Here is an 18796-nt window from a genome sequence, read left to right on the forward strand (position 1 = left end):
CAGGGCTTTTTTCCCTCTATGCCATAATAAGGAGAAGAGGCAGTCTAAGATGGCTGCCATGAAGCTGGGACAGTTGATGACCATCGAAGCACAGTGCAGGAGCGGACTTTGGTGAACAGTGGGTGAACTGGGTGAGAAGAATTCTTTTTATTCAAATCTTAACCCCATAAGAATATGCAGGAAAAGAGAGGCTCACAATTATTTTTAAAAGTAAGAGACCTAGCACTTTGTGAAAATTTTAAAATTGAAGGAAAAAGAATTAAAGGGGAAAAAAGCAGAAAAATCATTAAAATACAGAAAATTGGACTTTCAAATTGGACAGGCACCGCTTTGGATAAGCATTTTCAAATGCTGGAATTATCTATTTAAAAATCAATGTTATTTTTACATTGTGGGAAAATGGAAAAACTGGTTAATATTGAAATCCAATCTAAGAGTGCCACCTGCTGATGAAAAGAAGATATTCCCAAAATTTTGAAAATATTTGATTACTGGGGATTTAAATGTGATAACAAGAAAGATATTATCATTAAAATGACCCCTGAAGATTACAATACAATATTGAATTAATAGAGGGACCTAAGGAGGTTCTGGAAAACTTATGGGACTATCCAGAGGAACAGGTTGATCAATTTTGAGATACAAAGAATTAAGAATATTGAATTTTTTGAGAACTCACTATAGGTTTGAATATATGATCTTTGGATTATTGGACAAAAGAGGGACACAATAAAATTTAATGAGATGCTTCATCAAGAAGAAAGGAATGGAATTTGGGAAGAGATGGCATCGGCAATTCAAAGTACAAGGGAGACACTGACAAGACATTTTAAGGAAATTATGAACCAAATAGATGGAATGCTGGGAAATATAACACAAACGAGAATTAAGAGATTAAGATACCCAGGAAAATGAGGAACCAACTAAAAGAGTAGATGAAAAAATGGAATAGACAAAACAAATGAAACAAGATGATAAGGAGGAGATAATAACAAAAATAATAAGGATTGGTGACATAAGCCAAGGGGAGAGTACCCCAAGGAAATAAAAAAGGAACCGGAGAACCAGGAAGATTCTTATGGGAGAGAGACAGGGGCAAGAGTAGATATTTTGAAAACTAGACAATGGAGAAGGGCAGAGAAGGGAGGAATGTGTAAAATGAGTAGCCAAGATGTCGAAGCAGACAGAAATAAAGATCCAAGAGAGGAATATGGGAGGCAAGCTAAAAAACGAACAATTAAAGCTTTAAAGCAGTAAAAAGATATGATGGTTAGAAAGGTTTAAATACAGTAGTGGCATAATCGAAGTTAGAATAGGGATGGAAACTGCTGATTTTTTAAAAATAAAATACACATTTGTATATAATGAGAAGTAATAATAAGGGGGGAAATTAGAACTTGAATGATGGTATTACTAAGTATATTTAAATAATATGGTGACTGCCATAAAAATAATATATTGAACTACTGATTAAATAAATAATGAAATACTATAATTCAACATGAATAATTATACATTTGCTAATTGTAACAAATATGATTAAAATACTTTATTTGTATTAAAATGTATGACATGCAGAATATGGTGATTGACATAAAAATATCATATTGAAATATTGAATAACCAAATAATGAAGGATTATAAATTGAACAAGCAAATAATGGAAGATTTTAATTTAACATAACTGTTCGTATTTTTATTAGAATTATATAAACTTGCTAAATATAATAAGAATGATTAATAATATTCTATTTGTATTAAAAGGTATGACATTTAGTATAATGTGATTGACATAAAAATGACACACTGAAATATTAAATATCTAAATAAAAGATTATAATTTAATAAAAATATGTGTATTATTACTAGAATTATATAAGCTTGTTAAATGAAACAAATATTAATAGTATTTTATTTGTATTAAAATGTATGACACGCAGGTGCATGCATTGATAAATTTGTAAAAAATAAAAAACTTGAAAAAAATTATAAAGTGATTAATTTTCTGTTAAGACATCTCAAAAGTTTGCTTAACAAGAATATATCTTTTGATTTCATTTTATTTTATCTGACTATTTGGTTTTTTTCTGACCAATTAAAGTTCATAAAAATGGGGGCATTTCAGTCACCCACAACAAAGCAATCCAAGGTTACCAATTACTTTAAAATAGTAAAATATTGGGTCTACAACAATTCGCCATGGCCAATTCACTGCAGGACAACTCATCATGGCCAAATTGCCGCGGGACAACTTGGCACAGGACAAAAGCTACACTAATATTGAAGAAATAATTAAATTAAATTATTAAATTGTCACAAAATGTTTTTTTCTGTTTTCTTCTGATATATAATGTTTGAGTAATTCTTAAAGTTTGTAAAATATTATAAGGGCTGTTTTAAAAAACTATTTTTTGCCTTTAAATTAAAAAAGAGTATAATAAATTGTATTAATATAAATGATAGTTTATAAAGATTAACAGGTACAAATATATATATTATTTTCCACAGCCAAAAGAAAAAGAAGTAGAATTGGTTGAATTGAATTCAACTTTCTCCCCTGTTTTTCATTATTTTTATTTTCTTTATTATTTTTATTTTGATAAACAAATACAATTTTCAATATTTGATGCACATCTTTTTCTATCCTTGAACATCACTTATATTTTAACAATGTAGTCATTTGGAATAAGTGTTTTTGGAAACAATAAAATGACTGTTTAGGTACTAGCAGCTATTGGAGTTTTCTATCACAGCATTTTTTTTCTGTTATTCCCCCCCCCCCTTTTAAACATATCTTTAAATTCACTATATTTTTTAAAGAGGCAACTAATCTTAGCAGAGGAGTTTATTCCTATATTGATTAAAACCATTCTAAATCCATTCCCAGCTAAGATACACTTCAACAAAAGGAAATTCCTTCCATGTTAATAAAAAAACTTCTATATACTTATAGAAAATTTGAATAATGTGCTTATTGGCTTTAGTAGCCTTCATTATATAATACATCAAAGAAACTCCAAGATTTTTATACCAAATTACGATATATTAAGCTGATCAGCAAGTCAAACATAACTAATTGAACCAAATCAATTGATTAATTATTATTGACTATCAATAATATTGAGACAATAATATTGACTATCATTGCCCAACAAAGCAATTATTAATGACTATTGTTGCCTAACAAAGAACTGCATCCTTCATTAAGTGTCCTGTGAATAAATGTTATACGTCAAACTATTATTATTCATTGTTATGTAAGTAGAGCTATAAACCTTGTAAAGAATAAAATAGTGTATTATACCTAATAGATTTTTTTTTGTTTTTGAGATTTTTTATTTTGTTTTTTATTGTTAACCATAGCCTTAAATGTTTTAAATCAATTAATATTTAATTAATATTTAAATTAAGAAGTATTTTTTATCATATCTATATAAATTCATGTATAAAAATTGTTTGCCTAGTGAGGTAAGATGATAGACTCACTTTACTGCAATTGCTAACATTAAACCTATGTAATATTATTATTGTTCAGAAAGAACTCCCAATATATGGAAAGTGAACTGATGCTGATATCTATAAAACTTATACTATGCTGATTGTGGATCAAAATACATGGAAAACAGAAATAGCACTTTTTGTACTCTGTTTGATATATTGTCCTTCCTATCTGCTAAATACCATATTCACTCTCCAAGATGAACAGTTTTTATAGACAAAAGAAACTGAACAGAAATGCAAAAGATGGCCACAGGACTTCGGATATCCAGGTACACTAAGGCTACAATATTCTGCCTACTTACTAAAATTGGATAGAATTGTATCATATGAAAAATGGTTAAAAATTTACTGAATTCTATTTATTGAATTCTGAAATGTATTTTTGGCTTTACAAGATGTACACACTGCCAAGAAAAATTGTTGTTATATAGCTGTCATGTTGAAGAATAATAGGCTTGTTTATTTATGGTACTCTCCTTTATTTATATAAATTTATTTCATATTTGTTTTATTTAGGAATGCTACAGATGATGTGATGTTATTGTATGTTATACATTATCATGGGACCATATAAAGCAAATTTATATTTTATATTGTTTTGAACTTTAAGCTGAAGATATACATTAGGAATATTTTTTTTTAATCTAAGCAAGTCCTAACAAAAAAGTTTTATTAACCTACCAAACAGATTTTTAATGACTTGCTTCTATAAGTTGTTGGGTGCTCCATCATTGGAGGCTTTTAGCAAAAGTCTAAACAGCCACTTATCTGGAATTATATAGGATCTCTTGCTTCAGTAGGGGATTGGACTAGAAGACCTCCAAGGTCCCTTCCCTTCCAACTCTTTTATTCTGTTAACTCAAAGTGACATATTTCTGTACTTATTCATGTGAGTGTGCAGATGTGGGTGTGCGGATGTGAGCATGTGCACGCACATTATTATCCAGCTATAATTGCAGTTGTTCTAACACCTAATAAGCTATGATTGGAAAAACAAAGGCAAGTGATTTCCTCTACTCATATTTGTGATATTTGTGATTTTCTCTACTCATTTGGAGGCAAATTAAGTGTCAAGAAGCTAACAAGGAACATATTTCATTTTATGAGATTCTAATTTAATTTGACACCATACTATTGATGCCTTAATATGGGTGGTTTATTTAAAAAAAGAAGCAATTTATTCTTTTTTTTTTTTTTGCAATTGAATCTTTAGTGATAGGATATAATAGCATGATCATAGCAGTGGCTGCTTGTCCTGAAGTGCACTAAATATCTTACAGCAATTCATCATCATACTAGTATTTTTCAACAGTTTTTAATTCATATGTACATAATTTTGCTTCAAAGTAAAATAGAATGAAGAAGTTCTATACCCAAATTAAAATATATTGTAAGATAACATTTGTATTTGTGACTTCCCCAAACTGCTAACCATCCAACATAAATTTTATATGGCTGTTACTTCATGTTTATTTAGAAGAAGGAAGGGAGGGAGGACTATATTGACCAATACAAAGTAATAAATAGTCAAATAACCATTCAGGACTATTGCTATTTTGACCAATCTGCTCTATAATGTCATCAACAGCGGGGTTGTCCATAGAATCACAGCCTAATTGTCTGTTTACAAATACTTTTACCCATTTATGTCAGCCATTTTTATTTTCACTTATTTCAGCATAAAATAATGAGATATAGCTGCCTTTCCCAAAATTGCACCATTATCATAAATTCTGCTGTTCTTTAAGTCAATTTGGGATTTTTTACTGTTTGTTTTAAATTTGAATTCTGCAAGACAGTCTATTATTGGCCAAATACTTGAAAATGTTCCACCTGATGAAACAAATCACAGATATTTTCTATGAGGCTACTGGCTTATCTATCTGAACCCATTGGCAGGGCTGTTTGTTCACATGTAAAGCATTACAACTTTGATTTTGACATCTAATACAAGACAATTGAGAACTGTTTTGCATAAAAAATCATTGTGTAAAGAATGTATTAAATGTTTTACACAAAAACATTGTGTAAAAAAACATTGTGAAAGGAAGAAGTCTGAACTTTTTCTTGACAATTTAATTTAAAGCAAAACTTCATGTTTCAGTCCAGTCTAGAAAAAGGTGTGAATTATTTTGCAGAAACAAAAACAATCTAGCAAATGACATACAAGAATTCCCGAGGGTGTTTGCAAACATAACATAAAATAAATAGACTACAATTCTCTGGTATCACACATCATGCTATGCCAAATATAGTTACTTCCAAGTATGTGAATATAGAAATAGAATCGTATTATAGAATAAGTTTCACTATATTCATCAAGGCTTATTTCTGAAGTGTATATGGTTGGTTAGCTTATACTTTAAAAAAACCACAGCTATTTATCAAGCCAATTGTGTTTTTCCATGATGCTTTTAAAGATAATCTATAGAAATGGGTGTCTTTTAAAACAGATTGGATGACTTTGAAATATAAAGCAATTCCTTCAGTTAGATTACCTTAAAACATTCAAATGCATTGTATTGCATGATTTAAATGCATTTTATTGCATGACTAAGTGTCAGCCCAATGATAATAGAAGAATACATTCAACATGAAAATTTCCTCTTTTCTTCTCCTTCTCTTTCTTCTCCCCCCACACCTCCGCACCAACTCTCTCAGAGCAACACATTTGCTTTTGTTTTTAATACTCATTCTCATGAATGACTGCAACTCAGATTAATTGCTAGCCTTCAGGGTAATTTCTTCTGAAATTACTGTTTAGTTAATAAGAGACTAATCCAAAATAACTGCTGATAAAATATTGTGTATGCAACTTGGTCATGTAGTTAGGAGTGTTAATATCAATTAATTCTACTCACACTTGTTTTAAAACAACTTCATTTTCCCCTCACCATATGTGTAATTACACAGCTGTAACTAATAGCCATGGAGAAGCAATCTACCAACTAAACAACTGGCATTAGCGTTCAAAGTACTACTTGAGCTTTGCTTCTTTTGTTTTCACACAGTGAGTAAGGGATTATTAAATGTACATATCATGCTTTTTAGTAAAAGGCTCAACTTACACTGTGAATTTGGCTTTTTATGGCTTATAATGGGTTTTTTTCTTCAGTTTTATTGTTCAAGATACTTAACATTAATTTACCCCATTTGTTTTTTTATAATTTTTAAATATATCTATATCTATTTACTGTGTCAATACCATTACCCAAGTCATTTATCCCTTTTTCAGAACATTTTCTACCAACATTTTCATCATTTTTGTCTCATGTGAGTTGATAGTATATTGGAAACTTCAATATTTTTAACTGAGTTTTTATGAAATTACATAATAGAGAATAAATTGCAAAAAATATTTGGGGATCTATTGTATAGCTGTTCATTACAGTATTGTAAAAAGCAGTGACATTTTGCTTCAGTAAACACAAAGAATAAATTACAGGAGGTGGAGCGTATATACCATTCTGAGAGCTTTTAAATACTCCTTCCTCATTCCCACTGAATGGTAGAATATGAATAGGTCGTGCAGCTAATGCTCATATTTAGTAATTTAAAGTGCATAGGCTCATAAGTATAATTACTTAGAATAGCATGTGCCTATCCACATCTAAGGAGTTTAGTAAGGATGAAACCAGCCACATGTGGTGACTCCTGGTGGTAAATGTAACTGAAATAACACACAGGATATGCACTGTGTAAAAATGCAAACGGAGGGAGCCAAGAGGATGGAATTTATTTTAAATTTATTTATAACTAATGTAAAAACTATTCCATGCCAACAAAGACAACAGATAAGTAGATAAGCACAATGGAGGGCATCATATTGTCAATATTAGGGCAATATCACATGTACAACAGGCTAATTACCTTAAAATTGGGAGACAAACATGTATACAATAATAATATAAGAATTTTTTCATACTTTCATTAATCACGTTAACATGTGGCTTTATCTTTTATTTCAATTTTATGGTAGTACTTTGATTGGGATATTCTTGATAGTTGGTCTAATGGTAATCTTGGTGTTAATCTCTGCTCATCTGGATATTGACTGTTAGTGAGGACTTATTTTGATATTTTTGTTTGAAACCCCACTTACTACTAGCACTGATGACGTTGCCTAATTTGGTAAGGAAACATTTGCAAAAAGGAAAACCCAACCGAGCTCAGAGAGTACCAAGGATCCCACAGCTTAACTTTGAGCTCTTCTAGTGGTTATCTGATTTTATTTTATTTTTTTCTATTACATCCCTTCTTTGAGCCACAGATTAACACTGAATCCTGTCCATATACAGTATTTCATTTATTTATTGGGAAAACTTTTAGTTCACCAAAATCATACAATGTTCACCAAACTATGCAGTATATATAAAACAAGAATTGAGACATCTGTGATTAGGTTAAAAATGAGAAAAACACTAAAAAACCTCCCAAATATTATAGGAATAAAGGGAAAAAACATCAAAAAATAAAATAAAACTAAATATAAATGTAAGAAAAAAACCCTCTCTGAAATAATTGAATTTTAATATTTGCCAAAAAAGTTAACAAGAAGAAAGTGATCTAATTTTGTGTCTGAAGGCTGTCCCAAAGCATCAATGCTGCCAGAGGAAAAAATGACCATCTAGCTTTAGGCTCCTGAACTACTTTAAAAATGTGGTATAGGTAGTCCTCGAGTTACAAAAGTAATGGAGCCTACCCAGTCCATTTGTAACCTGGGGTGGACTTCAAAAAAATTCTGTACCCTAGTTGGCCTCCTGCACCACCCTGGACTGGGAGAAAAATGGGCCACCGGGGCCGGTGTTTTCACCCTCCCCAGGCTCCAGAGGCTTTCCTTGGGCCTCTGGGAGGGCGAAAACAGCTTCCCCGGGCTCCAGAGGCTCTCTGGAAGCCAAAAACAGGCCCATTTCTGGCCTTCCAGAATTTCTGGCTGGCCCATTTTGCGCCCTCCCTAGGTTCTGGAGGCTTTCCTCAAGCCTCTGGGAAGGCAAAAAAGGCCTCACTGGGCTCTGTAGGCTCTCTGTAGGCCGAAAACAGCCCATTTCCAGTTTTCCGAAACTTCTAGGAGGCCCTAGAAGCCTCCACATGGGCCCTGCACTTACCTGCGATCTAAAACAGGCCACACAGGGACTCCTGGGAGGGGTGGGGCGGGGTGGAAAGAGCCAACCAGGGGAAGGATTTGCCAGTTCACTGAACTAGCCATAAAATTAACAACCGGTTTGCCTGAACTGATGCAAACCGATATCAGCCCACCCCTGTTCATAACCCAAGAATTTGTGGGAATCTCATACCTTGAACATGATCACTCCCTCCTTTCGCCCACGCATTCACTAATTGAATGTGACTCGTTAAATGCATTTGAGGCATCTCAAGGTGCGAATGCCATGGGGGGCCTTAGTGATGAAACGGGCCACCTGCCTCAGACCACCCAAGGCCTCCCGACCCACAGATACCTCCTTCTCCTTCTCCTGGGGTTCCCACAATTGGTCTTCTCCCATCCTGTCATGCTGGGTCACTTACCTGAAGATCTTTCTCCTCTCCAGCCTGTTTCTTTGCCTGTTTCCTCCTTTTTCGTCACTGAAGCCTTTCCCAAGCAGTCATTCTGGGCCTCCTTTCTCGCTGCTGAACTGCTTGAGGATGGCTTTGGTGACAAAACATGAGCCATGGAGGGGGCATGGATTCCTTCCTCACCTCTGAATCACTTGAGGGCAGCTTTGCTAATGAAAAAGGAGGCATGGAGGGCCTCCTTTCTCATTGGCAAAGCACTTGAGGATTGTGTCCCTGCAGGCTTCAGCAGCCCTTTGCAAAAGCTCTGTCCAAAGGAACAGAGCTTCGGAGAGAGGTGTCCACCCCTCCCAAGCTTCATTGGTGCCGACAAATGCTTTTTGCAAAGGGCTGCTGAAGCCTACAGGAATGCAATATTCCTGCAGTCTTGGGCAAAGAAATGGCAAATAGAAGGAAGGCTGAAGGATCGAAGACTTCGCTCTGTTTGCAAATGTCCAAGCTTCAATTCGCAGAGAACAGAGGCCTAAAGTGCGATATCATGCGAGATCAGTAGCTCGTACTATTGATCTTACATGATCTTGCTATACATTAGGCCTGTTCTCTGTAAATGCATTGAAAGCCTGAAGCAACAAAGTAGACAAAAAAAACTGCTAAAAAGAGATTTTCGCAAGGCGAGTCTCCACAGGCTGAGTGTCCATGCAGAACTGGTGGTGGTGGTGAATAGGCAGGGTGAATGTTGCAGAGCCTCTGTGGTCATTCATAAGGGCTAACAACTGCCATGTTTTTGCAACATTCATAATTTCAGGTCTTGTTTGTTAACACTAGGGGGCACTTATCATGTAATTTTGAAGGTTCGCTAAGGAAACACTCATAACCCTGTAGTACTTGTTTAATAACTATTTTCTTTTTGGAAGTTCTAACAGTCTGGGCTGACGCTAGTTGCAACAAACAGCCCTGAAATATTCCAATGCCAAGAACCTTATTGATCAAAATCAACATTTAAATTGTACCAGGAAATAAAACATGGCTCAATGCAGAACCCACATAATTGGTGTCATATGGTTTCCACAGTGAGACCTAGTAAGCACTGCTGTATTTATCACAGTTTCCAAATAGTCTTTAAGAGTAGTTCATTAAACCATATCACAATAGTCTAAATGGGTGGTAAGGACATGCAGCTTCTTCTGGTCAAGGGAAAGCTGCAAGAAGTGCACCTGGCCATAGGCTCAATTTCAGTTGCTGTTCCAAAAAAAGCATGAATCCAGAAAGGCTTCCAAACCACAGAGCCAATCTTTATAGGTAATGCTTGCCTGTTGAAAGTTACTAGCCAGGGAATTTTGTCTTACTTGGGTTCAGCTTCCACCTAATTCTTCCATCCATGTCATAAAAAAGTCAAGAAAATTATTTTGTTATTAAGTCTGTATATGTTGACAGGCATGTTTCCACAGACTATCAGAAGAAGCAAATATCTTTTTTTAAATATTCATACTTACACATGTAGTGGAGGAATGGGAGATGGATCATAATGATAACGTCCCTCATGATGCCTTGCTTCAATTGGTACTGGAGGGTGGAAAGTTGAGAAAAGATGAGGTGGATCTGAAAAAAACAAAGTACAGATATCATTATTTTAAATTTTAATTATAGGATATTTTTTAAAAACCAATCATTTATTAAAAATTGCATTATTTTAATGCAGCATGTATTTAATGCAATTCCTGTTGCATTAAAAAACAAGTTTTTGTATTTATAAGTAGTTCTTGGTTAGTAACCATATGTTCAGCAAACATTACGACGCTATTGAAGGAGAAGACTTATGACCGATACTCCAAATTGTGACTGTAATAGCATCCTCACAATCACAAATCAAGCACCAATCAAGTTTACAGACCTAGACTATTGGGGGAAATATGCTGACTCTGTAAACCGCTAAGAGACTGCTGTAAAGCAGTATATAAATCTAAATGCTATTGCTATTAAGAGTCACAATATTCTGTGATTACATGATCATCATTCATAAACTTCACTGCCAGTTTCAAATTTGGGGGCAATATATGGGGAAGCTGGCAGAAGATTGTAAATGGTGATCACATAACATTTTACATATTAACTATACAGAATATATTTAATTACTGCAACTGAAGCTGCTATAAGTGTCGTTGTAAATTGGAGCAGTCAGGTGATATCACACATTATGGCCTTGTTATACTTAGTGATGAAGTTGCCAGTCCCAATTACTATCATTAAGCAAGAATCACCTGTATATGACCAATGTAATTGAACTTATTTGTGCATTTCTTTATTTTTGTATCATTTTGTATCACTCCAATTTTGATAATTATACGGAGAGAGAGCTACTGCTCAGGGATGTAAATTTTGTCCCAGAATACTGGAGATCACATTCAGTAATCATAATTATTTTTCAAATTTCTGCATTATTACTTGGATCCTGCCAGGCTTAATTTAGGATGTTCAGATAAGATGTTCAGGTAAGATGTTTAGGATGTTCAGATAAGACTATTTTTCATGCAATCCAGTCATGTTTGCCTTGACTTGTTGGCTTCCTATGATTATAGTAAAATAGATATCATGCAGTATCTAATTTTTGTTTGGCCAAGAGGCCAGGGACTGAACCATCTTTACAAAAAAATATTATTTACTACTGAATTCTGACTCTCCACATCTCTTTTCCTATACTTTTTACAATCTTGCAGAATTGTAGGAGACAGTTCTGCCAAGACTGGAGAAGTATATGACAAAGATAGCCGTTTAACTGAGTTCAGTACAAATTTCATTTATATGAACCCAAGCCAAAAACTTAAGAAACAGATTATGATTCTTTCATTTTACCATGGCAAGTGCAACCATTTTTCTCTAATGTTCTCTTTGTACTACTTTAAATGGATGTTATAGAAAAAGGTATTTAATTGTCATAGACCTGTGTAGTGTCACATCACATGGATCAGCTAGTATTTTCTAAGCACATCTCAAGAAATTAAAATTAGATTTGAAAGAGTTAGGAAAAAGCTATGAAATATTAATACAATGTAATATAGTATTTAGAAGAGCAAAATTACAGAGCAATACTGAACAAAAGAAACCTAAAAGAATACAAATTTGGTAATTAAGGAATTATACAAGAACATGTTTATAGTTGTAGCTTAAAAAATTGAAACCATGTACCATAAAAAATAAAATATATGGTATATGCAAGATAAATCAGAGAAGTATGAAAAAAAAGATAGGAAACTTTTAAAGCATAAACAGTGATAAAGTAAGATATGAGTTGTGCAATGGCCGAGCCTCCTATTAGGAAGATTGAGAGTTTAATCCTAGGTAGCAGCAAATGTTTCTCTTCTAGAATGCAAAGAAAAATATCTGCTGAAATATTGGTGTGACATCAGGAAGGGGATCCAGCCAGTAAATCCTATCCAGTCTACCCAAATTAAGGGTAGAGGATCATAAAAAGGGAGGAGTGATAAACTAAGTGGGAAGTTTCAAAAACCATATTCATGTATTTATTTCATCAAATATAAGGTAGAACCTAGTAAGAGATATGAATCAAAATTGTTAAACCTAATTCACAGAATAAACACATAACTATTGCGAGTGAGCAAACAAAATCAAAACATGTAAGATCATACTACCCAATTTCAAGTTAAGATGGTGCTGTTATCAAGTATATTAATATTTTCTAGAAACTCTTAAAGTATTTTCATACTTATAATTCTGTAGTTTTAATTATTACCATAGGAACCATACACATATGATTATAGTATATTTTTATTAATGGAGAAGACTTTTTTTTTCTATTTGTCTAGATGATACTAAGCTGGTAGGAATAGCTAATAGAAGATAGGCTCAAGGTGCAGATGAATCTTGACAGACTTGAACACTGGGCCTATCTAACAAAATGAAATTCAACATAGAGAAAAGTAAACTCTTACACTTAGGCAAGAAAAACCAAAAGTACATGTATAGACTGGGTGAAACCAGGCTTGATAGCAGTAACTGTGAGAGGGATCTTTGAGTCTTAGTGGACAATCAATTAAATATGAGCCAACAGTGTGTGGCGGCAACCAAAAAAGCCAATGCAATCCTAAGTACATTTACATTAACAGAAGGATACAATCAAGATTAAGTGAGGTACTAATAAAGCCTTGGTAAGACCTGTAATGACCCGAGCCATGGTATGAAAGCAACACAACCAGAGAACAAGTCTAACTCTCCTTTATTGCTCCAGTTGTCCCAACGTCCCCATATTCACTACAAGTCCTGGAGCAAAGCTCTCACATGCACCTTCAGAAGCCTCTGGCTGCAAGTAGTCCAGGGTTAGCCACACAGGTTAGCCAAACAGTAACCAGAGCAAGAAGTTCAGCGAAGCAGGCAAACTGGGCAATCCCCACAAGACAGAGCACAGCAATCTCAGTCGGCTCTTGTTCCAGCTCATTTTCCCCCACAGATTCAGACTTCAATGGGGGTATGACAAGACCACATCTAGAATACTGCATCCAGTTTTGTTTACCACACTATAAAAAAGATGTTGAGACTCGTCCTCAACAGAGCAAAATGCTACAACGTCTTGCCTGTCAATGACTTCTTCAGCTTCAACCACAATAATATACAGGCAAACAATTAATACAAACTCAAGGTAAACCGCTTCAAACTCGATTGCAGAAAATATGACTTCAGCAACAGAGTGGAATGCTCTACCGGACTTCATTGTTACAGCCTCAAACCCTCACAGCTTCGATCTCAAACTGTTTACCATGGACCTCACCCCATTCGTAAGAGGTCCTTAAAGGGGGCGTGCATAAGCGCACCAGCGGGCCTACCATCCCTGTCTTACTGTCGCCATTTATCTGTATTTACTTCCTTTGTTCATGTTTATGTTCATACCTATGTTGGTTATCTTGTACACAAACAAACAAATAAAATATATTGGGAAGAATAATATATTAGGACAACAAACAAACTAACACTTTTAATATTTCAGCAGGTTTCCCAGTATCTTTCCTTTGAAATAATCAAATGGCACTTAGAAATATTTTTAATAGTATGCACACTGAAAAATGTTTTACTGATTTAAATTTTTGCTGAAGGATGTGAATTATTTACTTCTCATATTTACTATTGTATCTGCTTGGATTAAGGAGTCATTGAGTCTGACATCTAACTTACTAGTATGACAGCTGTTAAGCCATATAGGGGCATAGTATTCTACTACGGAGTAGACCAAGTCTAGTGCTGATGACCTGATAGTGACAAATGAAGCTCCCCATTTAATTTCATGTAATTTCTGGAATATGGGAATTTCTGGAATAGGGGTATAGGTTGTTGTTTAAGTAGACTTTCAGAGCTTCATATGCTATTTTCTTTAAGGTGCAAGCATGTAGTCATTGTTTTGCTGGTGCTGTGAGTGAATCTCAATGAAGAATTTTCCCAAGATTTTAAGATTTTTGGATAGGAGGCTGTCTTCCACCTCAATGTTCTTCTTGTATTACCATGGCCAAATCATTAGTTTGTCCAAATTTGCATCCCCTTATCACTGGCATATCTGATATGTATAAATAGAACAGTGCAGGTGCCATTACAGAGCCGTGGGAGGCCCTTGTTGGAAGCACCATTAGAAGACTTGAAGGAACAAAAATTAGAGATTAAATCTATGTGATTCTAAGAGTCACATCAACTTGATGACACATGATCAATCAAGCAATCAATCTTCATTGCAATATATCTCTAAGTAGAAAAACAATCTAGATTTAGAGCAGTGGTCTTGAAAGTTGGCAAACAAACACAACAGTTAATTCACAATAGCACAGCCCTGATTGTTCAGATGCCACAGTTGTAAATGTGGGAAAGGGACCTTTATTAGGTGACAACAGATATGCACAATGTGAAAATGAGGCATTAATTTTTTTCTAGTTAGCCATTCAAGGGATAAAGGGAAATTTCCAGATTGGCAACTAAAAATTGTTCTCAATTTTTATCTGCTAAAGCATTCAAATATTTTCTTTTCTTCAGAATCAACTTTTCTTCCTAAGAAGAATTGAACACCTTGACTGCTTTAAAATTTTTTCATTTATTGTTTTTCATAGTAGTGTTTACCAAACATTCAGCCAGGGGTGGGATTCTACCGGATTGGACCAGTTTAGGAGGACGACTAGTTCCGGTAATCATTTGGCACCCCATCCCACCCCTGCTCTTTCCTGTGGTTTATTTCCTTGTTTTTGAGCACAGCTGATTCACATGGCAGTGTGGTTCAACTGTTTTACTCACTGGGGCTGCAGCAAAAATAAGTATTATAGCTAAACCTGCTCATTTTCTAAATGCTGAGGGCCTGTGCATGCACTCACTGAACCGGCTGTTACACTGGTTGAATCGCACCACTGCATTTAGCCAAGTTCTATAAACTACTTTAGCTGAAAGAGAGAGCTATAGTTTTGAGTTGCCTTTGACTTCTCTCTGATATTTCCCATATTTTTAATATGTTTTCTTCTGAACCTTATAATTTACATTTTGATTGTATTTTGGAGGCACTCCAGAGGAGATATTCAATGGTCTATCAATTTTCAGTCCTGTTGTCACTTTAAAGATTTTCCATGTGCAACTCATGACTAGATGAATCCTAGTAATAATTTAAAAATCCAGCTAATTCTAGCCTTTCATAAATCCATATCTTTTTATTTTAAATTGTATATATTCCTTTGAGTCTAAGACTATTTTTCCCCTAATTTGTTTTTTCATTCCTGATCTTTCTTCAGGACTATATTAAGCACTAAATTAGTACCTGATATTTTACTATTTCTGCAATATCCTTGTTAGCTTAAGTAAACCACTTATAAGCATAATTGGGCCAAAGGAAAGCAACATATATGTCTTCAAATAGTTTAGTACATGGATATAAGGTTGATTCAAGCATTACATCATCATGGTGACTTAATACAAGAGTTATTTGTGTGTTCTTTTAACTTAATTATTGTAATATATGGATCTGAGACAGAAAGTTCCATATGATCTAGTTGTAATTGAGGACTATATGTCATATCTTTGAGTCCTGTATATTAATAATTTCAATACTGCAACATTTATTTATGTTTTTAAAACATAATGGAAGAATGTCCCAAACTATTAAATAAATATAAAACAGAGCACTCCCTAAAAGCTCCTAAAATACCATGACTTTGATCTTACCTTTTGACTGTAGAGTAGGGGTTTCAAACTCAAGGCCCAGGGGTCGGAGCCGTCCTGCGGGGTGCTAAGATCTGGTGTGGAAACAGTGAAGTACTGGGCCGCAGTATCTCTGCCAATGAAAATGAAGCTTGGGAGGGCCACATGTGGCCCTCCTGAATGTTTTGATGGCAGGGGTTGCAGGAGGCCATTGCAGCTGAGTCTCGGACCAATAGAGCTTGGGAGCCCGTTTTCACTGGCAGAGCTCTTGGGCCACCATAGGCATTTCCAACATGAGTGATGTTGAGCTGGCAATGTCTACGCTGGCCACGCTGACCCTGGCCACTCAAGGTCAAAAACAACCCTAACATGGCCCTCAATGAAATCAAGTTTGACACCCCTGCTGTATAGAGTGTGTTTCTGAATTAAGAACCATATCTAAATCATAAAACCATATCTAGTCTACATGTGCAAATGGAGAAAGGAACTTGCAGATTTCCCATGCAGCATTTATTTATGTAGAATAAGGAATCAAAATTTTAATGCTCTGACAATGCATAGTAATTAAATTGAAGCTGAGCAACAAAGGCCCTGACTGTAACACAAGATTGAACTATACAGTATTTCATTATTTCAAAACATAAATCTGAAACCAGTCCAGTTATTGTAGCAAATTATGTAGTATGAAAAGATATACAAAGACAACTTGTGATTGAAGATACCAGGAATTCCTGCTTTTTTCCATTAAGTTGAGAAAGAAACTGAGGGCTGGAGGAGCTACAGAGATGTGCAAACATCCATGTGGAAAAGAACTCTAAAGATTGGAGATTGAAAGTTTAACTGCATAAAACAGAGCTGACCACATTTCATATTTGGTCAGTATATTCAAAAGAATTTTCATTGATTAATGCCATAAATGTAGTTTTTAGGAGGTTTTTAAAATTTAAGTGTGATTCCTATATACTAGAGCAGGGGTCCCCAACCACCGGTCCATGCGACGGTGCCCGTCCGTGGAACAAGTCCTACCGGGCCGCTGGTTTTGCTGGGCGCCGCCATCTTTTGATGAAAAAGTGCTTCCGGTGAGGTCACCGGAAGCACTTTTCATCAAAAGATGGCGCGCCCAGCACCGGCACGCGGCATAAGAAAGGTTGGGGATCACTGCACTAGAGACATTTAATAAAATAGTGTAGACTCAGAGTCTCGGACCATATTTATGAAAGGTATATCATAAAAGCCTTGCTGAAAATTCTACAGAATCAATTTTGACTGTCATTTTTATGCCATGTATTTAACAAAGAATTTTGAAACTATTTTAATAATACCACCTCTAAAACTGTATAAACAAGGCTAAAGCCTCTCATTTTATCTCTCAGAAAAATCAAGGCTGAAATAATTTAGATGATTTTCTTAATTTAAATAAAAATTAGAAATAGAATGAGTAATTTATTTTTCCAAGAATTAAAAAAGGCATATATCATCTTCTACCCTCGACTTTTATTTTGCCAACATTAAATGATAGGTTAGTCTAGGAGAGAATGACAGACCCAAAGTCACTTAATTTCTATGGCTAAAGATGGACTCAGTGTCTCCTCAGTCACAATCTAACAGTTTAGCTACATACACCAGCTTTTTCAATATGATATAAAAGAAACTTAGAAATTTATCAAATAATTGGGTCTTTTTATAAAGGTATATATGCACATAAACATGTGTGTTCCACCCACTACTGCAACCTATTATACTGCTACTAACATCTGATTAGTAATCCATTAGTTTGCTATTTTCTTAAAGTCTTAATTAACAGCTAGACTATATTTTTTATTTCATCTGACTTTAGCTAAAACCAGATGCTGATGTATTTATATAAACTTCTTGCAAATTTCAGACATGTTCATTCAATATTCTAATAAATTAGTAATCATTGCTTAAGATCTAACTGATATTTCCATAATGAAAGAGGAATAGAATAGAATAACAGAGTTGGAAGTGACCTAGTAGGTAATCTAGTCCAACCCTCTTCTCAAGCAGGAGACTCTACACCATTTCTGACAAACTACCCAGTTGACTACCCAGCACTTCAGATCTAATGCCTTAACTTAACAGGGTCTCAATTTTATCCCCCTTTTCATGAAGCCTGGGATGCATTTCCCATTACCCCGCAAGCATCTCACCACCAGGCTGGGGGGTTCAACTGAGACCCCTGCCGCTATATAAGCGGGGCTGCCTGGGTTCTCTCCTTCAGAATTGCCCCCCACGTGATGCTGCACCAGAGAACGGGGCATCCCCACCACTTCCCCGCATCAGCTCCACGAAGGTCCCAGCTCCACAGGGCTTTGGGCAGGAGTGCCTTGGCAGTGCAGAGGAGACCCTGTGGACCCCCATCGTCCCCCGGTAGAAAACCCATCCCATCCAGAGAACTCCTGCCCCACTCGAGCTCAAACTAGTCTGGGTCTCTCAGGTCCCCGGTGCCCCTTCGCTTCTCCCCCGATCCAGCTGGCCATTCAAAGTGTTCCACCCTGATGCCCTGCCTCCCAGGCCAAGAAGACCGGGAGAGCGCAGGCTGAAGGAGGATCAATGATTGGGAGGTCTCACAGAGCCCACCAAGATGACGCCGCCC

General features: G+C 35.3%; 1 protein-coding gene across 4 annotated transcripts in view; it reads right to left on the bottom strand.

Annotated features, from left to right (window-relative positions):
- The window catches only part of GLI3 (GLI family zinc finger 3), a 438979-nt gene that overhangs the window by 220594 nt on the left and 199589 nt on the right, over positions 1–18796 (bottom strand). For all 4 annotated transcript variants that reach the window (XM_087946735.1, XM_087946734.1, XM_087946736.1 and 1 more), the window contains one exon: positions 10503–10608. In XM_087946735.1, the coding sequence (XP_087802861.1) occupies positions 10503–10608 (106 nt within the window). The remainder of the gene's footprint in view (positions 1–10502; positions 10609–18796) is intronic.

This window comes from Notechis scutatus, chromosome Z (genome assembly GCF_049901735.1).
Source record: "Notechis scutatus isolate UNSWTSFEM ecotype Mainland chromosome Z, rNotScu1.2, whole genome shotgun sequence".
NCBI classification, from domain to species: domain Eukaryota; kingdom Metazoa; phylum Chordata; class Lepidosauria; order Squamata; family Elapidae; genus Notechis; species Notechis scutatus.